The sequence below is a fragment of the Neodiprion virginianus genome, chromosome 6 (genome assembly GCF_021901495.1).
Source record: "Neodiprion virginianus isolate iyNeoVirg1 chromosome 6, iyNeoVirg1.1, whole genome shotgun sequence".
In the NCBI taxonomy this organism is placed as follows: Eukaryota; Metazoa; Arthropoda; class Insecta; order Hymenoptera; family Diprionidae; genus Neodiprion; species Neodiprion virginianus.
Genome location: NC_060882.1, coordinates 27298808 through 27319660, shown reverse-complemented (window position 1 = coordinate 27319660; position 20853 = coordinate 27298808). Strand labels below are relative to the sequence as shown.

General features: G+C 41.8%; 3 protein-coding genes and 1 long non-coding RNA gene across 6 annotated transcripts; 2 read left to right on the top strand and 2 right to left on the bottom strand.

Annotated features, from left to right (window-relative positions):
- Positions 1-1020: 1020 nt before the first annotated feature.
- On the bottom strand, positions 1021-15563 carry LOC124307899 (myogenesis-regulating glycosidase). The gene is made up of 9 exons (XM_046770065.1): positions 15359-15563; positions 12107-12366; positions 11553-12026; positions 11373-11464; positions 8858-9036; positions 6314-6444; positions 4233-4454; positions 3982-4092; positions 1021-3561 (listed from the first exon to the last, which is right to left on the bottom strand). The coding sequence occupies exons 1-9, from the start codon at positions 15401-15403 to the stop codon at positions 1656-1658; spliced, it is 3420 nt and encodes a 1139-aa protein (XP_046626021.1). The 5' UTR covers positions 15404-15563; the 3' UTR covers positions 1021-1655.
- LOC124307905 (nucleoside diphosphate kinase homolog 5-like) lies at positions 9871-11298 on the top strand. The gene is made up of 5 exons (XM_046770083.1): positions 9871-10178; positions 10252-10644; positions 10716-10854; positions 10916-11004; positions 11069-11298. Exons 1-5 carry the CDS (start codon positions 9948-9950, stop codon positions 11177-11179), a joined length of 963 nt encoding a protein of 320 aa, XP_046626039.1. The 5' UTR covers positions 9871-9947; the 3' UTR covers positions 11180-11298.
- On the top strand, positions 15545-19736 carry LOC124307913 (uncharacterized). Of its 3 annotated transcripts, none has more exons than XR_006908886.1 (3): positions 15545-15852; positions 16039-16225; positions 17035-19736. It is a non-coding gene; the product is annotated as an uncharacterized LOC124307913 (long non-coding RNA). The 3 variants fall into 3 exon arrangements; XR_006908885.1 differs by having other exon boundaries at positions 15545-16225; positions 17035-17245; positions 17787-19736; XR_006908884.1 differs by having other exon boundaries at positions 15545-16225.
- Positions 19191-20810, bottom strand: LOC124307911 (transmembrane emp24 domain-containing protein eca). The gene is made up of 4 exons (XM_046770092.1): positions 20664-20810; positions 20083-20303; positions 19768-19914; positions 19191-19667 (listed from the first exon to the last, which is right to left on the bottom strand). The coding sequence occupies exons 1-4, from the start codon at positions 20803-20805 to the stop codon at positions 19518-19520; spliced, it is 660 nt and encodes a 219-aa protein (XP_046626048.1). The 5' UTR covers positions 20806-20810; the 3' UTR covers positions 19191-19517.
- Between the last annotated feature and the right edge of the window lie 43 nt (positions 20811-20853).

Genomic DNA, 20853 nt, shown 5'->3' with positions numbered 1-20853 from the left:
TTCGTAAAGTATCCATTTTTTATTCCTGGCAAACTGGAACTTCGGTGCGAATTTCACTTGAAAAATTGCGTGTAATATAGGCAAGTAAAGTGTGAGAGCATGAAAAATGCTGAACTCAAATACGCGGCATGCCGCGGATAACGAGTGTTGAATTTCTTTGTATAATGTGTAACAGAACGAGGCAAGTTTTACCGATTACTAGCGACGGATGAAAAGATTGCTCACACGTGCAACACCTACACAAAACACAAATATATGTATAATACATACACATTCTAAAAAAAAAAGCGAGCCTAAATCTTAACAAGAAATTGTACCTAGTAACCATATTTGAAGAAACGATGGAACGGTGAAAAGAGAAAAGATTATTTTTCGTAACACGATTATGATTATAATTAAATATAATTAATACGAATATTACTGACGATGAGAAAGCTTTATTTATTCGATTATCTTTATTTATGTATGTATATATAAGTATGGATTATATATATGCATGCATAGATGTTTGCTTCCCATTGACTGTTTGATTAACGAAAACGTCGCGTAGGGACTAACGATTATTATATATATTATTATTAATTATTATAATATATTATACGTATATAACGTGAAGCATATATTAAAACTCCTTGTTTATTTTTTCGGCTTTCATCCCGCTTCTAGTCAAAATGAAAAACGACAGAGAAAAAAAAAACAAAAAATATGAAGAAATAAAATTAAAATAATTAAATAAATAAATAAATTGTTGTCTCCCCCCGCCAATCCCCGCAAGGTAATATAATAAAATCTTATATGATAAATATATAGTTAGGTGGGAGGAGCATAATATGGCCATCATTATAAGTAAATGTTATATTATCGACAAAATAATATCTTCATATTTAACGGCATTATTTCCATGGGTTATGTATGCTAAAGTATCGCTATATAATTACAATATAAAATGAATAAAAGAAATAAACGGAAAAAATCATACAAAAAAAAACGCCAAAAGATTGAATAAAAATCCTAAAAAAATATAGAAAAAGTGTTCTTTATTTAATATAGAAATATTTCATACATAGGAAATTGTATATAATATGTGTTATTTTGACTATTTTGTACATACATTCAGTATTACTATTATGTACACGTTAACACATTACTTATATTATGTAAATTCATATCAAATTATCTGATACCGCCCTTCCTTAAAGCTTTTTTGGTATTTATTCTTTCTCATCTCGGGAACGATTACTTTTATCACATAATATGTATATACGTATGTGTAAGGCCTCTTGGCTCATTTAAAAAAAAGAACCTCATATGCTGAATTCAGTACTATTATTAATTGTCGAACTGGCGTTTGGCTATAATTGTTAATATAATTGTCACTCTACTGAATTAATTGCTTATAATGAAACGACGTACGATATTTTACACCGACATGTGACATAGCCGTAAAAGCATAAAGCTCATATAGCGTGATCAATATTGCAAAATAGCGTATAATGGCACAGAGTAAACTTACAGCCTATGTACACACATCGGGCGAGGCATTCCTCATTATACTATACGTCACTTTTTACGAATCATACCTGTATTAATTTTTTTTATTTTTTTATTTACAATACAGGTACGCTGTCACGCAGCAAGGATATATCACAATCACTTCAAAATCTAGTGTTGTCAGGCATTTTGACGAAGTACGCAACCTTGTCCTCGGCCACTCTGTAGTTGTGGATCCATCTTGACCCCTTCTTCAGTGTTCCGTCGATGCCGTCCCTCCAGACTCCGGCCGGAAGATACACCTCCCTTTGCCTGCTACCCGAGTACAAAATTGGAGCAACTATGAGCTCTTCGCCAACGGAAAATTCGTCGACCACGTCGTGACAGGCGGGATCGGACGGATCCAGCATCCAGAGAGGCCTGATGATCGGGAGTCCCAACTCGAGCGCCTCGAGGGCGTACTTCGTGAGCAGAGGTTTCACCGTCTTCTGTCTGAGGGTGGTTAAGCTCTTGGCCATCTCGAGGACCGATTCGTTCGAGTACTTGCTCGGCAAGTGAGTGAATCGAATTACCGGTAAGAAGGTCGAGAGCTGCAACCATCTGAGGTACAACTCCTTGTCGGGCAGATTGACCTCGAAGTCATTATTCGGGTTGTTGTCCGACATGGGAAGAGCGACGTCGCCACCTACAGCGCCGGGCATTATGAAGGGATACCCGATTATACCGTAACTCAGCACCGTCGGTATCACCGTCTTAATCGCCTTCCAGGATGACGGAAACGGCGGCAGGGAAACGAAGACCGGCGTCTTTGGTCTCGTGATGGCGCCGGAAACCCCGATCACCGGTACCGAGCTCAGTATCGCCTCGGTGAAGAGGGTCTTGTAGTGGTCCGGATTCGTCAGTGGCTTTTGACATTTGTAATAGTGCGGCATGTCGTGAGCGTTCCCCAAGTCGAGGTAGAATGAGTCGACCTTGTAGTTGTTGACGAGGCTCTGCAGCTTGTCCTCGAGCCAAGGCAAGGTCCTGTCGTTCGTTATGTCCAGTATGGCGGCGCTGTTGCTCTGCTTGTACCTGGTCAAAGCTGGTATCCTTGGGTCACTGCCCCGCTCGGATATCAGGAGTCGACTGGCAACGGTGTCCGCGAAGTTTACCGACTCGGTGGATATGAACGGTTGGATAGAAAATATGATCCTGAACCCGCGACGGTGGATGGTTTTGATGGTCTTCACCATCGTGGGGAACCGCTCCATGTCAAGATGGAAGTCACCGGAGTTCGGCTGCCATCCCTCGCTGAGAAGTACGTGACCTTGGAGGAAACCGTGGTCGTTTACATCCACGGTGTAGTTGTATATGGCCGCCTCATCCGTTGGCGAGATCTGCCAAACCGGCTCGGAAATCAGGGAATTCACGGCGTCCACGTCCTCCTTCTTGGGCCCGCCCGGTGGGGCCTTTTCCGTTATCATCGAGAGCAGCGTCTTTATGTTGTCCGAGGCGCACACCGTGTAGTTCAGCTGCGGCAGTGGCGTCAGGTGGTTTATATAAGCGAACGAGTCGTACTTCGCCTCGATGCAGAAGTCCTGCGACCCTTTAGCGTTTATCGAGACGTAGAGCGGCGACTCGGGATCCACGACGATCGTGGCCCCCTTCGAGTTTAAGAAGTAACGCCTGAGGACGTTCCCGAAGGCGTGCTTCTTTATGTCTCCGGTTACAAAGGCACTAGAATCCGAAGCGCCCTTCTCCAGCGGATACGCCATGTTCTGAGTCTGTCCGGCACCGTACCAGTGGCCCCGTTTCGGAGACCAGTCAAAACAGTCCTTCGGGTTGTAGCTGGGGCTCAGACTCTGCCATGTTATATGGTAGCAGTGAGTGCTCTCCTGATCATGATCGGTGTGCGATAAGTAGAGTCTGGTTTGCTGCAGCCATTCGAGGCATACGGAACCGGGTCTGTCGTGATGGGGAAGACAGGGAAACACCCCGGTTGCATGAAGTATCCCTTCACCCAATCGAGCAGATATTAGCTCGACACCCTTTCTACTGTAGACGTGCATCGTCCGGTCGTTCTTGTTGAAGCTGCGATTAGAACGAGAAAATAAGAGGTGAATTTTCATGGTACAACGGTCGATTGGTTTGTGTAGCGGGGCGGTTTCGCCTCTGTGTTTATGCCGCAAATCAACGATCAGCTTTCGTGACAACGATAACTCGACAAGCTATTTGGATCAATAATTTAAATTGCTTCTAGTTGAAACGGCGACATGCGAAGCGAGCACTCGCTTCTCCGCCTACGAACCTCAACCATGCGGACTATAGGTATAAAGTACGTTATGATTGCTTCCTGGGTGAAAATTAGAGATCGTTGTCATGTCGCACCGCGACAATGACGTTTCGTCGTCTAACCGGCAATTCACTGCATTTGATGGTTGTCTGATTATAGGGTTGCACCACCATAAGAAGCATTATCAATTACTCAAAGTTACGGAACACGTTGCTCACCTGAACAGCTCAAAGTACGCCCTCTGAAGAACGTGTTGGTTGTAGTAAACGTAGGCGAATCCGATCAGGAAGACTATGCTGAAGAACAGGATACCGACGAAGGCCCTCAGCCTGGGAAATGAAACGGAAGCACATGATTATTCGACTTCTACGCCTTGAAGAAAAGCACGTTGATGACTACTATGCAAGGTCAGAAGTGATCAGAACCTCATAATACTTCCGTCATGCAAAAAGGGAATCCTGAGTCATACCTGTAATCAGCATTTTGTTGTTTCTTGCTACTCCGCAGCGCCTGAGGAATGGAAAGCTGTAATTTTTCCTTGAGAAGACTGCTGATGCTGTTGACACTCGTTATCGTTGAGTTGACGCTCTGGCCGCCCGAAATTTCAATCGTCTCCCTGGCCATTTTATGAGCCGGTGAAATGAAGCCGATTGGTGGCGGTTTCCGACGTGAAGGTGCCTGCAACGGGACCCTGGAAGGCGCAAAATGCTCCGTGAGTATCTGCTGTGCAGTTTTTATCACGTCTTGAGTGAAAATCTGGTTTATTCGAGCCGATGAACGCGCGTTTGTCACGGATAAATGTTCACCACGATCCACTGATCGTTTTGTCGACCTCGATCATAGCGATTTTCGACCAAGGTTTAAATCTGCAGGGTCTAGCACCCATGCGGTAAGAAAAATTACAAACTTGTGAAAGATGTGGCTGCTACAGTGCCACCCAGGACCACGATCTTCGTATCACTAAAGTCCCCGATTCGCTATCCGCACGTGAGGCTTACGAAATGTTTAGGATCAGAGTGGGGATGATTGGGACTGACCCGTGGGTCACGGAGCCTAATTTGTGGGTCATAGTGCGCTTCCGGCTCGTATTTTAATCCGTGAAAGTCAGCTCTTAGCTGACGATCCTGATCAGATTAATCGAGTGATGAGGAAAAAGGAAATTGAACTGCTTTTAAATAAAGGCATACGAAATGGTCTCGAGGAAGAAGATTCGGTGTCTCGGTTTGAATTTAAAAAGTAATGTGATTCAAGAAGACATGTATTGGACCGTTAACCAGCTAACGCCGGATATTTGGAACGTCGTGGTTACTAATTCGGTGAAGCCATTTCCGTCTTACGATTAACTACTTACCTCTGCACCGAAACAGCGCTACCAATGTCATAACGAGGGATCATTTTCCGATTTGTACTTTTACTATCTACGAGTGGATACACGTATCGATTGATTTAAAGTGTAATATTCAAAAATCATGTCGCGAACGAGCTTAAGTAATAATTGCATTCAGACGAGTCAATATCTAACACAGAGAGTTACACGGCACCGAATAAGTAATTTTGACGTCGCGCGTTGCGAGCATCTGCAGATTGCGCCGATGAAGCGTGAATAAAGAAACCAGAATTTCGATAACCTAATGCGATAGGTGAAGGTCAAGGAAGGTCGTACAATCTACAGTCGTCTCTCAACTTTCAGAGACGGTAAAGTCAAGGAAACAATAACGAGCTAGTTGAGATTTCGACACTAGTTAAAAAGTGTTTTCTACTCTGGATGACCAGATAACGTAACACGGCTAGTCTTTCAACTTATATAATGTTCCAAAGTCCAGATGAGAAAAAGATGCGACAGGACCGTGTAGATATTACGAAATGCTAACATATAATTCAAGTTTATAAATAAGGCCAAAATGCCTCACCAAAAAATTTTCGAGGCGACGCTTCTAAAAACTCGCATCATCACAGACTGATCATTTCTTTTTCTTGCTCGTTTATTTGCTAATGCGATACGTAAATGTATGCGGATAGATTTGCAGAGGAAAAAAATTGTTGATCGATTATAGATTTTTTACCATATGACAGCATTTTTAGGTAACAGCTAGTAGACGTTACGCGGTAAATGTGAATGGAATTCCCCTTCACCTTGAACAATTGTCATGGTAGTGGTAAAATGAAAGTGTATAAGGTCGGCAAGTTGGCATTACATACACAGCTACACCCAGAATACATAGTAAACTCTAAAGCAGTATTGTACAAATGATCCACCACATCTGCTATCTGACGGTGAGCCCTAGTTTGTAAATGTGTTAATTGAACTGCTGCATCGTCACAGATACGACTGAGCATATCGTTTTACAGACCGTATAAAAATTTTATCTGGGCGGGAATAAAGGCAGTTGATTCGATAAGTGATGCTGCTCGACGTCAAACAACGTCGAAATATTTCACGTATGATATAAAAATTCCGCTATATGCCTTCTAGATTTATTGCGTCCTCTGTCATTGATGGAATGCGGTTATGTGCGTTACGACTTGGACTCGACTGGTGATTTTACTCACTTGGCAAGTTCCTCATCGTTGACATCGTCGTCGGTATCAGAGTCCAAAGCACTCTCTCGCGGCGTTGAACCGCTGTTGCTAAATGTCACGCTACTGTCACTGTCGTCTCTTCGAAATTTCGAACTCGTTCCCTGAAACGATAACAACGAAATATGTAAAGCTTGAGTTGCATCTCATGACTACGATGAGAATCAGCGACGATTTTCATGCGAATTGTCATGCTCCGGGTACACGCAGCTTGCGAGAATGCGAATTATTGCAACGCACGTAGGTTGCAGCAATTCGCGCTTCGCGCTCGTGTGATGATTTTCGATTCAACTCAGCTTTACCAACGCATTACGACGCAGAATACTAATTCATGGCAAGTAAACCGGTTGGACTTGAGTAAGACTTTGTTCAAATCCTGAATAAGTTTTCGTCAAACGCAAAACAATGCGTAAAACGACTTCGTTACGGTGAACAAGTTTATCAACGCGTTAAAATGAAATCACGATTGCAGAGTTTTGTACGTTCTTTTGTCAAAAAAGACAATAGATAAGTAATTTATGTACGTACATACGTGAGCTATTCTTCGTCACCTCTGTATACCCAGTAATTGTGAAACGGATATTTTAAGTACATCCTAATAACGATCGCAATTGTATGAATAACTTTGTATCTCTGAATGCTGAACTGTACGGTCGAACATAATGGCATACTTGTTGAGATAAATATGCATCAGACATTATGCAATCTACAGACCAAAGGATTTCCGGAAGCAAAAAATGCCGAAACTAAGGCTGAAAGACGCAACTGAAACAGTCCATCGAATTTTTCTTTGAAGCAATATTTTTTTATTGCAGTCATAATGAAACTAAAAGTCAGTTACAAAGCGCTTATTGCCCACCTTGTAGAAACTACTTGGTTATTTTTACACTGTGCCGATGTTTAATTATTTTTTGGTGGTCGGTGATGATAGTATGTGCACTGATCTTTAATTTCAAGATTAAATTCGTGCAGTTTAAGAATTGAACAAGACGTTATAATCCCTTTCATAGTTTCACTAACGCGGTTAACTTGAGTCTCACGTTACTCGTGCAACGTAGTAATATACGCCGAGTGTGGGTGACCATACGCATGAGATACTCAAGGTGAATGACGATGCGTTCTCAGAGAGGCTATCAACTTTGCATGGGTTCACCTTAATGAGAACTTGTTTTCTCAAATCGTGGAGGTAGTCCCCACCTGCCTTCTCGCCCATCGTATTGTATTCAGTCGACTAAAAAACGACCGTCAGTCGATTTGTTGCACCGAGTTAATCGACTGCTTTTGAAAACACTCACTTCGATTTTCTCGTCAAATAAATAACCCGGAACCACGTACGGAACCGTCAATATCAGCGCAGCGAACCTGCTTGTCGAAATTTGCAAAAACTTTGAGAAACCGAAAATCCACGCGAGAAAATGCCGGTGTCATGTCTTCCAACCGCCTAGCCAATGTCTATAAATATTATCGCGACTGGGTTCGTAAAAATATATAGGTATTTTCGCGCACAAAAATTTCTGACCTAGTGCACGCAGATATTCGGACTCACGACTCGCTCCAAAGGTGATCGAGACACGACTAGTTTCTTTCGACTCCTCTCAAAGTCACGAGAGACGTCGGAGGAACGCGTGTTCGTTAAAATACCGGTCATTCGACGCTACACGTATGCTTGGCTCGTGCTGAAACGTGCTTCGATTGTGCAATATCATCATAACCATGACAAGGTCCCTCGAAATGGATTACCGACGTCGTGTATCAACCAGTCGGAAAGATCTTTGGAACAAACTGCTTAATTTTCAGATTATGCGGAATTTTTTGAAGGGAGAAATTCTGAGCTTCGGCTCAACTTTTTCACCAACCTAATGTAAAAACGGTTTGACTAACCTCTGTGATAGAGTTTAAACGACTCCATCCGCTACACCCAGCCTGCATGTCTTTCTCGAGCGAATAAATCGAACTGTATTTATTATCTTTCTTCTTATCGTCCATTTTTTTGGTTATATATACTTTTCGCGATTGAATCAGCTTGGGCTGATTGCACGATTTTTAATTTATATGCACGAGACGCAATCGTGCAGCAATATTTCAGCTATCGCAGGGTTGTCCAATTTCACTGCGAATCTTACTCGATAGTGTTTACTAATCGTGATAAGGCCAGGTGTTTGACAACACTCGAAGTGTGTTCAATACGTGTCGAGCAAGAATTCGTAAGTAAAATTAACTAGTGTAAGTTATGCGAGTGTGAGTGCGATGGATCCGTCATTACGTCGTGTAAACGTGAACCGTGACCGTCATGTCAAATACGGAATATCCCATCGATAATAGATCTACACTGATCGCAAGATTGTCGATAAGATATCGAATAATTCTCGTCGTGATTCAATCTGCATAATTTTCGGCAAACCTGTTATTTCTTAATGTCATCTTCGTCAGGCATGTGTTGTCTTAAGGAATCCTGTTGTTGATAATTTGGTTACTATCAGGTTTATCACCGGCGAAGGAAAATAGTCGAAGCCTCACCTGCTGTCTCATAGACTGTTCAAGTCCCTCCATGTTGTCCAACCTGTCCGGCATAGAGATGCTGCTTTTCCTTGAGTTCCTTCTGGGTTCAAAGATTTCGTGTCGTGATCCAATTCTAACGATATTTGGGCTATTTGGGGTTTTTTTAACCTCGATAGTACCGGCTGATAATGGCCGACCTGAAAGTGAAACAAGTAATTTACCAATAGCTTCATAAACCAACAACAATACCATGCAATTATTAGTCGTTGTAGTTATTTCGTTCTTACGCTGAAGCGATTATCACGAACGCACGCCTCTGGCAGATTGGCTAACAATAAGATCGTAAAAAATCGTAGTAAATATTTAGTGTAAAAATCTGTCGTAAAACAATAAAGAAGCGACGGTGTATTATGATTGTTGACAAATTGTCGAGTCTACAATCATAATACCAGAACACGACCGTGTGCATACCGTTCTGTAATATTTTCCGAGCCTAATTCGTAAACTAACAATAAATTTACGGTCAATTTATCTGCGAGGCAATAAATGCGAGATGAAGGCGGCTTATCAGCGTGTAAACGATTTTCTGAAAATAAAACCAGACGCAACAAGCCGTCGTTAACGAAATTCAAACCGTTGTAGCTAATTATTTGCTGTATCGTTACAGTACGAATATTCGCATTCGAAATGACAAAATAAATAGTAAAAATTGAATTGTTTAAAGTTAGATACCGCGCTGCACCGGTAAATACAGCCGTGAACTGCCTTCGGGATATTCAATGCTACGTAGATCTGCGCAGTAGTCAGATATTATTTAGAGTAAGTGAAGATAGACGGATATACGGAGGCAGGATGGAGCTTATTAAAACGTGATAGCATACAATACGATGCACTGATTCAAAAATCGGATCGTGGAATATCTAGTGGCAGCTGATTATCTTTTGCGAAAAGAGAAAAACGCTCCGATCAGTTGCCCTCTGTTTTCCAGATCGTCGGATAATTGAAATACGCATCAATGTCCGCCTGTCGCTCCGACATTTCACTTTGGCACGTCAAGTCGCATGTTATCTCGCATGTAAAAAATTGACCGATTACCATCCGGACCGCAATGTGCGACTGTCCTCAAGACCAGAACAGCGGTGATTCGGACACGGGAAATGCTTGCGCTGTGAGTCAAGTCCACATCTTTGACAAATGCAAGGGCACTCAGGACCCCGAAGATCCTGGAAACTGGAAGCTGATGACCCTGTTCGAACCCCCTGTGAAATACGACGACGTGGGAATAGACGAGACACCGAAACCGCCGAGTTCCCAATGCTCGAGTGACTCGACCAGAGAAGTGATTGGAAACGAGTCTCTTCCACGGATCGAATTCCAAACCAATTCCCCACCTGTTTTCCTCTCTGTTCTAGTACGAGTTCGTCAATTCTCAAGATTACGAGTACCTCTGTGGCGAGGAGGAGGTCCCGGAGTACCCCCTGATACCCTGCAAACCTTGCGAACCTGGGGAAGAGGAAGAAGAGGCAGAGCCAGACGTCGAGTGCACCTTGGCTATCATCAAGCCGGAGGCTGTCGCATGCAGAAAAGAAATTGAGGACCGAATACTGGAGGAAGGCTTCGAGATCTATCAGACTCGGTGGCTCCAGCTGACACCCGAACAGACCTCGGACTTTTACACGGACCGTTACGGGCAGGTGAACTTCGCTCACCTCGTCGCCTACATGTCGTCCGCTCCGATAATCGCCATGGTTTTAGCCAAGCAGGGGGGAATTCAAGACTGGCGACACGCGATGGGACCAACGAAGGTGAGCGAAGGTCATCTTCCCGCGTACCCTTGGGGATTTTCATTCTTTCTGGAGTTCGTTTTGACGCCCAGGTAACCGAAGCTCGACTCTATTACCCTGACAGCATTCGAGCCAGGTTTGGCTGGCGTGGTGAAGACTTCAAGAACGCCGTTCACGGAAGTGCGAGCCGGGAGCAAGCCGAACGAGAAATTCACTTCTTCTTTCCGGAGTGTGAGTTTCTTTGGTCCGTCAATGTCAGGCTTACCCTAATTGGCTACGAATGCAATTTCAGTTATCATAGAACCACTACTGAGGGGTGAAATGGCGGCGGACTATCTGTGGGAAGTGATCAATAACGTCCTGCTCGAGGGATTAACCTTGGTGAGTTTACCACTCAACTTTCAGACGCTGACCTACTACAGTAACTAACTACGTTGATTCACAGTGCTGCAAGCGAAAACCAGCCGACCCTATTTTGTGGTTAGCAAACTGGCTGATCCTGAACAATCCAAATGATCCCAAGTTACCGGATGATCTGGCTATGATACCGACTTGACGATACTTACCTTTGAATTTAAGCCCAACAAGCATACTGTACACTGTTCGCCAGACCTCACGTTGTAATTACGTATGTGGTATTCGGAATTATTACACGGCAATTTGGATTTATAATTTTTAGCCAATCAATAGAAAACGGTCTTTACCCACGGACGAATTTGAATAACGGTCAACTATTAGTTTTAACTCACCGTTGTCAGTTCGCGCCTCTCCCTCGTGCACTGACGAGTTTCGAGGTGACAATCTATGGAGTCTTCTTTGTCTAGCAGTCTGTGGACTGTACCTGCAAAACGTTTATCTATCAATCTACGGTGCCCCGGAATATTTATAAGCATCATTTCACCGAAACGATAATGCGAGTAATCGGTTACCTGGTCTTGACGAGATCCTCGACGATTGATTCAACCGAAGTCCTGTACTTCCCTTCAACGATCAACAGAGGATGTTGTCCCGGATTTTTCGAATCATACGGACTCTCCGTTTCCGAAGTACCGTTGGTCAGTTTGATCGAACTGTTTGAGGAGGTTCCGTTTTCCTTGATCTTGGGCGATTCCTCGGTATCACAGTCTTCGCTTACGACGATTTTCGGTACGGATAAGAAGTTTCTTTCCCTTTCGTGAAACTGGACCCCATTCGTTTTTACCGGAGGTATCTTTTCATCCTCTAGGTGAAACTGTACGATGGGTACTTTTACCCCACTCGGAGTAAAATTCCCGTCGGTTTTTGAACCGGTTTCATTATCCACCGAGTCCGTCGATTGTCCTCGCGAATTCGCTCTGCTTCGCGGAGGTTTCAGTGGCGGTACAGATTGCGTCGATCCTCGAGGGGTATCGAGAGTCGACGACCTAATTGGGGGGTGCGAAAATGCGTCAGGCTTAACTCTTCTTTAGACACCAACGACAAGCAAGACTTGGTCTTCGCTCACCTCAGAGGCTTGTACCAAGGAAGAGGCCACTCGGGGCTGGTCAAGGCGCCTTGATCTGTGTCGGCGGTGTTTGGAGCTGGAGAATTTGTGCCCGGCTTGTACCAGGGCGAGGGTGTCCGGAGTACTCTGCCGGACGGTGTCTGGACGTCCGGACTTGTGACGATGGATGACAGGGACACTCCGCGACGTTGCGCTAGCCCCTCCGGCTCGAAACTGGCCACTTGTACGTCCCACGGATCAACGGTGGACAACAGCAGCTTCTGTGCAATGAATTGAGAAGGACAGGGCTACAGAATATCTGTGCGTCGGTGTGTGCGAGTCAGTCGATTGAGTCTGATTAGCCGGGCCTCGCATGCAGGAAACTCCGGCTGTCTGAAAGCAGCTAAGCTCGTAAAAGCTTGCCCACGCGCTGGCCGAGGAGACCGGGATACTTCGTACGGTATACTAATTATATCGGAGAAAAAGGTGAGCAGTTTTGAAGTTAATTATCAAGATTGAGCCTAGTTCAGTTTAGAAATTTGGTCCGAGCCGAGTCCTCGGGAAAGCCATTACTTTTCAAATTTTTCATACGATTTCTTGCAATGGCGCAGAGATTTCTGTTTTTTTTCTCATATTCTTGACCTTGAAACTTTGAGTCGGCGGTGTATTGAATTATCGTGGGGTGAGAATTTTATAACCGGCAATAAAACTTTTGATAATCTCTACTATGAAAATTGAAAATCTTGGACTGTTTTGAACGTACAGTTACTTAAATGCCCTGCACTTAAATACGAGCTGTAATTAAAGTTTGTTTAACGGCTTGCTTCAGCTGCATTGGACAATCGATTCTGAGAATAGGATATGAATGGTGTAAGAAAAATAGGTTCAGGTCATTCATTGCGCAAGTGCCTTTGGTCGAGTCACTTTTCGGTTTTCCGCATTACTACGGATAAACGACAGAAAATAACACGGTTGTTAAACAACTGTGCGCATACATGACCAACGTACACCACTTAATACAGATGTACGATTACGTAACTCACTGCCTATTACTGTGCGTAAAATGGTAACAACAAACTGCAGCTCGAAATTAATCACTGTCGACCAAATTTTTGCATGTCTGATTGATTGATGTTTGCGCATTAGCATGTAAGTTCAGCGATTGCCAGACAGATGAACTGGTTGTTCATGTACGATTACGCCTCGACCGGTAGTAAAGTAGACAAGATTCGTATATAATTCGCAAAAATGGAATAAACGATGTGGTAAGTTTTTTAGCCCTTTTTTATTTACACCATCTCAAAACTTACATTTAGTATACGTTATTCATTCGGAAGACGAAATGTAATTCAGGCCACATCTAAAAATGTCACCACTATTTGCTTGAACACTCAAGAGTGACTTACAGGACTACAATACAACGGTAAGTATTTCTCGCTGATAATATTTTTTTAACTTCAGTATAAACGACCAAGTAGAAATTGACGTGATGAAACAGTCGAAGCTAGGTGTAAACATTTCTGCAAAGATAAGAATATCCAAAAATATCTAATACCGAGAATGTTGAACAGCTGGTTGTAATAACTTATCGTGTAGTAATACAGATCATCAAAAAGAAAATAAAAAATTAGTAGCTCAAAAAAACTTTTTGGGTCTACTTTCATCTTCGGCTTCAAAGTCATGAGCCTAAATTGTTTTAGTTTGAAACAGTTAAGAGATGTTGGAGAGCCGACTAACTCGTCAACTTTTCATTTCGAAAGTTCAAATTCTCCCAGATGACTAATTTTTGATATCCTAGATTTTTATGTCAAGTCATCCATGGAAAGCTGTTAGTAATTCATATTTATTCAGCTGTTTCCATTCAGCGAGAATACGAATCCTTTCATTGGGCGTGAAATTTTGAAAACAATTATTTGAAATAACGCTCTAGACTGCAGTGATCATCAGCAACTAAGCAAGTCGAGAGTGCGTTAAATTGCAGCACTGCGCGTCGGTCGAACTGAAAAACAATGCTGTGTTGCTTGTGCGATAAATAAGCTCTTCAACCGCGTATTGTTCCTAATTGCGTTATAATAATATATCTCTGGAGAAGCTGCGCGAGTGAAATTAAGCGTGAAATAATCATTGTCTGGCCTCAGCTGAAACTGATGGCGAATTACTTGAACCTCGTGACTCGAGTCACAGTGAGCGATTTATTTGTTATTCCTTATCGAAACCTGTCGATGAGTCTGGATTAAGTTATTTAGTAGCTTAGACGCCGGCTCAAAGTATGATTATCGAGTTTTTAACTGCCAACGGTATTCGATACGAATAGACGGGTATTACTAGTGAAATACGGCCTTAAACCTACTGCAATAAATAATTCATATATCACGAATACATATTTCTAAATTACGACACGAGTGCGTAAACAACAGAGGCATGTTACCGTTTCACATGAATGGCTTCTCCTCCCAGTTTTTAACCAAGGCTTTTCTAAATAATGCCAACTGATAACGCGTGAAGATTGAAATCAACCTTCACTGATAAATCAGGAACGCGATATTTTCGAAACTCAGAGTCGTGTACGCGAAATTCTGAAACTTGTGATCAGTGTCTAAGCGCTAATCTTGAATCTAGATATGCTCGTGATCGAAAATATTACCTAGTGTAATAAATAATAACGTGAAATTTATCACATCTTTATTGATTATTAATCGCGAACATCTCATTCGTAGCCCCAATTTAAAATCCGCTTTGTATGAACGTGGCATAAAACATAAATTTTGCAAAAATCAAAAATCTACCAAATTAGAAATGCTCAACTTTGCGGTTAATCTTTGATTTTTTGATACCCTGCAGGTGCTTGGAAAAAACCAGACTTTGTACCCTAGATATCGCGACAAAACGTGAGTATTGAATAAATATTGATTACTCAGCATCGATCTTCTTCTCTCAATCCAGCAAAAACAAACTCAAATCATTTCTCGGTGAAATCCGTATAGAACTTCTTTGTGGTCAAGTTAAACTTGGCAGATATTCGGGCTGAGTACGATTGCTGAAAAATATCATTGACCTTCACTCCTATAATGTGTGAAAAATTTGATCAACCCTTATGAGTTTCACGGTTCCAAAAAGGTTTAAAAAAAAAAAAATACAGTTTAATGTCCATTGACAGGAACATTCGAATTTCGAGGAAGCTTTCAAAATTAGCTGATGATAACCAGAATCAGTGTAAAAGTGTTTCTCAAATATCTAATAGACGTTTCGACGAGTCCATGAAGTATTATATACCTTTGGCTTCTTCGCCTTTCTCCTCCTGCGGTTAATCCTATCCATCGTACACCGGAATAATTTCAGGGAAGTTTACCACACACAAGTTACAGCGTTCGCGATATGGATTGAAAATAAGTAACAAAAAAAAAAAAATAAAAAAAAAAAATAAAAATAAAAAAAATAGGAACGGTTACGGTTACGGTGACCTTTTCTCTTATCAAACTAGATCGAAACTACATGGAGGGTTACATCCGCTATTCGAATATGGCCAACTCCGCGGACAGGTAGATATGCACTGATCCAAAGACCGCGGGTCTCGTATCGGCAGCCACTTAACGATATCTTCTTAGTTCCCCCCGACGTCTGCATGCCCCCTTGTTATACAGCGTCTCCACCTTCCTCGGCGCCGACGCGACCACCGGATCGGATCTAGGTGGGTTAAGTTTGCGGGATCAGTAGGAAGGCAAGATCTGTTGAGCGATATTCGAACCGAAGACCCAAGTCGGCCGTTGGTGCGTACCTAGGTACACACGTACCTTACATACCTCTTACGTGTTTCGCTGTTTGTTTGTTAATTAATGCATGTATGTACGAACGGTGTTATGTACATATCTTTTATATAGAGTAGGTACGTCTGTTTGAACTTAAACCCGGAGCAGTGTGCTCACGATAAACTAAACCAGTGTTGTCTGAGTCAGGCCAAGGATCGTAAACGAAGCGCGCCCCTGCGCTGTTGGACGCGATGCAGGAAGAAGTGAGGTGGTAACCGATTTTTTATTTTACGCATGTCTCATCTCGATTACGATATTGTTTTCATCTGTCGGTTTAAATTATACGTGTACATCAACGCGGGATCAAACCTGAATGATCTATAATTACATGCAGGTACTTGTGTCCATTTTTTCCAACACATGATCGAACCATGGTATGGTGGTATGGCTCTGTGTGGTTCGGAATTTTTTCCGAGAAACCTAACGGTGGAGGTACTTTCATGAAAATTTCAATAACACACGTGAACAATGCGTGAATAGTTCTTAGCTAGGTGACAACGCTTCAAAGAGGTCTATTCTTCTTGAAGTAACGATAGTTACATCGCTATTAATGCCGACGATTCCGATGTGTGGTGAAGCGACTTGCGTCACTGCAAGAAAATCAAGTAGATTTTACAAAGTCTAAGCTCCTAATTGTCGCGACGCTGAGCTTTTGAAGCTGCCTCTAAACCGGCCAAGTAGAGATAAGGATAAGTTGAATTTGTTTGAAACAGTAGAATCAGTCGATAAACACTGTCTACGGATAAACGATTTCGATTGTTTTTAAATCAGTGCAATTCTAAGAAATTGTTCGTGGGAACCGAATTAGGTATTTACAAAGAACGTAAGAAACAGAGTGAACGTTAATTTAATGCTTGTCTCGTAAGCATCGAGGCTTATTTGTGAAATTAATCAATTTTTGAGGGTGTAAGTTGATCTAGAAGAAAAGGGAGCTCGCCATTATTAGGCAAAGCAAAGCACCGAGCGAATACTAGAGAAACCTATAATTACTGCCGACGAGAACTATTGAAATACCTGTACCGGAAATAGATTGAAGTTTCACCTATGGCTCGCTAAAAATTACGCGAACTTGCAGAGTGTGCGTAAATTGTTCTTCGCTCCAACTGTGGATCGTCTAATGATTTGGCTTACTCACCGTTACAGGCATTGAGTGATAGATGGTAAAAAAAATCGAGCCCACTGCGAAGACGGCTGATGGTTTTAGCCGGTTCCTTACGTGACGAAGAAACGTGAAAATAAAGCTGGACTAGATCTGGTAGAAGAACTCGGCTCAGCGGAAAGCATAGCAGGGAGAGCAAAACAAATCGACACACCATGTGACTGATAAGAGAGTCAACGGACGATAAAAATTCAAGTAATGTTACAGTGAACTTTTCTTTCTCCGTGACCCGTGACCGCTTTTCTCGTGACAATAGAGGATGGTCGCCATTCCTCTCAATTCGTACCCTTCCATACCTGACCTACATGCATGGGGTATAAGCGAAAATCGGGTGCAACTGGACGGATATTTTTTGAGCTTTTGTTATCATCCGGAGAGCAGATACCGGTATCTGTGTTAAAATTTATTCCCGATGATTATCAACCTGACTCATGCACGTATAGTTAGCTATAGGTACTTGTTTACCTACAATCTTTGATTGCAGCGACATCGAGATGGGCGCATAAATATATATCTGTTTATAAATCCACCTGTCGCCTAGGTTTTACTTCTGATATATAAGTCGAGCGTCAATGCATAGGTGTACTTATGTCGGGTTATTGTGGTAATGGCGCAAGCTTCGCATCGAGTTTGTACCGACTACCTATTGCGTACGCGAAAATATTTTTGGCAGATTACGATGAATCTGACTGATTTATAATTATCGCGAGAAATAATTTGCCGATTTTTTTTTTAGCGATAAGCTCCGGAAGAATTGCTAACTTGCAATCGAAGTAATTCACCCATCACGCTAAACACCAGTCTTTTACTTCACCAATGAACCCATTTGCTATTATCTGCATTGATTGCTAAGTTTAGCCTTATTAACTGTTTGCGTTAAAGATATACATATGTGTAACTAACCAAGACCAACAATCCAATGTTATTTATACGTACGACATAATGTTAACAAGTGTATAAACTAAGTGATATTATTACAAGATTAGTTGTAATATCAAAGCGCGTCACTTTTTGTACACATGACCTATAAATTGGACTTTCAAATGTATCGAACTAGACTTGCGGCTAAATTAATTAGCTTTTTACACTTTCGTGTTTTCAATTTTGAAGATCTGAAAAAATTTACCAAAAATTGAAAATACACAATCACCACACCCTGGCGACGAAAGTGATGCAATTATTGCTAGTGTTGTGAAAACCGGTAAAACAATGTATGTATAGGTACGTAATAGCTTATTTGTGTATATTATAGCAGCCATCGTGTTTGGGAAACAGGAATAACTGACGAGGCACGCCATGTATGTCACATAAATTTTTTTTTAAATCAAATCAAACATCCTTATATTATGTTCAGACACCTTGCGGACGGCGAGTCAAAAGAACCGTTATGCACACAGAGTTCCATAAATTACGAAATAATACAACATATCACATGTAGTTAATAACATTTGGATAGCTGCGGATTTTCAGGGTCAAGTTTTCTTACTCTTGACACAGTTTTCCACGAATGTTCAAGCCGGCGTTTCTCTACGCCATAAGTAAGCACATAGACGTCATTATCGGATCGTAAGGTGCTCAAAATAAACATTAGCACATGTGACACGTACCATGCTAATGGTAAATATAAAACGCACTAGCCGTGCTCGTTGGGGGATAATTAAATTTTGCATTTTCGTTCGCGGAGGCCGTTAATCAAGCATGATATTCCGCCACAATTATCGTCGGCGTTAAACAAATCTGGTATAAAGTCGCTAAGTGGTGCTAACAAGATGTCGTCGCTGCTAAAAGGAGCAGGACACTCGGACTTTCAAGGCAAATGTGAGTTGTAATTTACGCTAGATTTCTTAACGCCGTCGAATACAAGCGGGAAGAATTACCCTTTGTCACGGATCATACGATGTCCACGACGATTAGACGTTCCATCACATTTTTAAAGATCAAACGAGGATAATTGTTCACTAATAACGGAGTAAAATGTCTTTTCTAATTTCCGACGATGGTTGTTATTCTTGTTAGTTGGTCAGTTAATTTTTATACGAAATCGAGCGTAATCCGCCTTACTATATGCAACCATCGCGTAAAGACGTGATGCAGGATCAAGCGCAAATAATTGATAAATAATCATAGAGAATTTCATATCTTTACTTTATAAATAGATAATTTTATTATAAACATTTCAATGGCATACACAGTTGCGGATTAACTGGTCATACAATATTTCCCAATCTTGATAGTAAAAATTAGTTGATTAATATCCATGATCGAAATATGTACTTGGGCATTATATGTAGACCTCGGTAATGCCGCCGGTGACTACAAAGTTAAGACATTGATGTGTATATTTACCAAACAATCAGACTCAGTGTGTTGAAATTTTTTATGTTGAAAAATGATAACAAATTGTATTTTATTCACCGTGACAAATGCACGATATTTAGATGATACACGTATAGACGCGGGGATTCTTTTAAACCAATTTCTTTGCCTCGAAGAATCCTTTCAGATGTTTCATCTGCCATGCACCCATTGCTAGAAGAATCGCTGTCTGAGCAAGCGACCACCACAGGACACGTTGATTCGTGCTTTCCGACGTCTGTCTAAATCGTTCTTCACGATACTGAAACATTGAATATTGTATCGTAATGATTATGGTAAGACTGAATAATATTATATTTAGTTAAAATAATCAGAATGTGTATTTTCTCATTGCCAATTACCCTTTGATAATTCTGTTCCTTGGTTATTTGGTCGACCTGGCTAAGCAGCTGACGAAGTCTGAGCTGTAGTTCGGACAGCTTTTCCTTCTGTGCGACGTTAGCGTAATCGATAGCATGCTCCCCAACCTGTATGTCTAGATGAACTCTCTGCAAAATGAATAACCAATCAGTAATTGAGGTGTCAAGGATGTAGTAGCTAAAAATATTATATCTATGAAAATACCAACACTGAATAGCTCATTGTTTTGTTTCGCTAGTTTGCCACTACGTATTCATTCAAGCGCTACAGAAAGTAATAAAGGAATTGAATCTCACCAACTGAGTACCGCTAAACCAGGCAGAACTGTTCGAGTACAAACATATGACATGTTCTCCAGGCGTATGAGAAGTAAACGAGATGCGTCCCTCGGAACTGTAGACCCTCGACAATATCATTTTGTCATCGACGTCTCGGACCTCGACGTGCATTCCTATACCAGGACTGCTAGGCATGAATCCACCGCTCCTTGGATCGTACAGTTCGACTTTGTAGTTCACTAACAACAAAAAAAGGCAAGTTAACTTGATGAAGACGAAATAAGAGAAAGCGTAAAATTATAAAGCTAATCCGTTGATCGTCGTGTGCCGTTACAAAAAGAATGGCATAATCAAAATGAAGTCAACTAGTTTTAAATCTCAGTTGGTAAAAACTTTACTCCGAAATGCCAACGAGGTTAGTTCAAAGTAGGTTAGGTTAGGGATTGAGAAAACGGGGTACAAGTATGAGGTTATCAAAAATCGGTGTAAATAGCCGATAGAGGGGCAACAACGAATGAAATAGCGTGTTCTGAGCGAATTCGAGGACGCTTGAGAGCGGTGGGAACAGAAATACGAGTTGAAATCTGTCTGCTACAAACCTAGAACGGTAGTGTCGTCGGGTATTTCTTCTATGAAACATTTTCTCTCGGTTTCACCGATGTGGAAATAAAGTCCGCTCGAATATTCGAGGAATATAACACTGAGCACGACAAAGGAAGTAAAGCATTTCCACATCTTCATTAAATTGTGTGTATTTATCTATTATTTATTTTCTAATCTCGGACGAAT

What these genes read in the sequence shown, in the direction of transcription:
- LOC124307905 (XM_046770083.1), top strand. Translation starts at nt 9,948, where the DNA reads ATGTGCGACTGTCCTCAAGACCAGAACAGCGGTGATTCGGACACGGGA. An exon ending in CGAGTGACTCGACCAGAGAA is followed by an intron (nt 10,179 to 10,251) that starts GTGATTGGAAAC and finishes TCTCTGTTCTAG; the next exon opens with TACGAGTTCGTCAATTCTCA. An exon ending in TCACTTCTTCTTTCCGGAGT is followed by an intron (nt 10,855 to 10,915) that starts GTGAGTTTCTTT and finishes ATGCAATTTCAG; the next exon opens with TTATCATAGAACCACTACTG.
- LOC124307899 (XM_046770065.1), bottom strand. Translation starts at nt 15,403, where the DNA reads ATGGATAGGATTAACCGCAGGAGGAGAAAGGCGAAGAAGCCAAAG. An exon ending in GAGGATCTCGTCAAGACCAG is followed by an intron (nt 11,465 to 11,552) that starts GTAACCGATTAC and finishes AACGTTTTGCAG; the next exon opens with GTACAGTCCACAGACTGCTA. An exon ending in GCGTACTTTGAGCTGTTCAG is followed by an intron (nt 3,562 to 3,981) that starts GTGAGCAACGTG and finishes TTCTAATCGCAG; the next exon opens with CTTCAACAAGAACGACCGGA.
- LOC124307911 (XM_046770092.1), bottom strand. Translation starts at nt 20,805, where the DNA reads ATGAAGATGTGGAAATGCTTTACTTCCTTTGTCGTGCTCAGTGTTATA. An exon ending in CGACGACACTACCGTTCTAG is followed by an intron (nt 20,304 to 20,663) that starts GTTTGTAGCAGA and finishes TTTTGTTGTTAG; the next exon opens with TGAACTACAAAGTCGAACTG. An exon ending in GGTTTAGCGGTACTCAGTTG is followed by an intron (nt 19,915 to 20,082) that starts GTGAGATTCAAT and finishes TTCATTTTGCAG; the next exon opens with AGAGTTCATCTAGACATACA.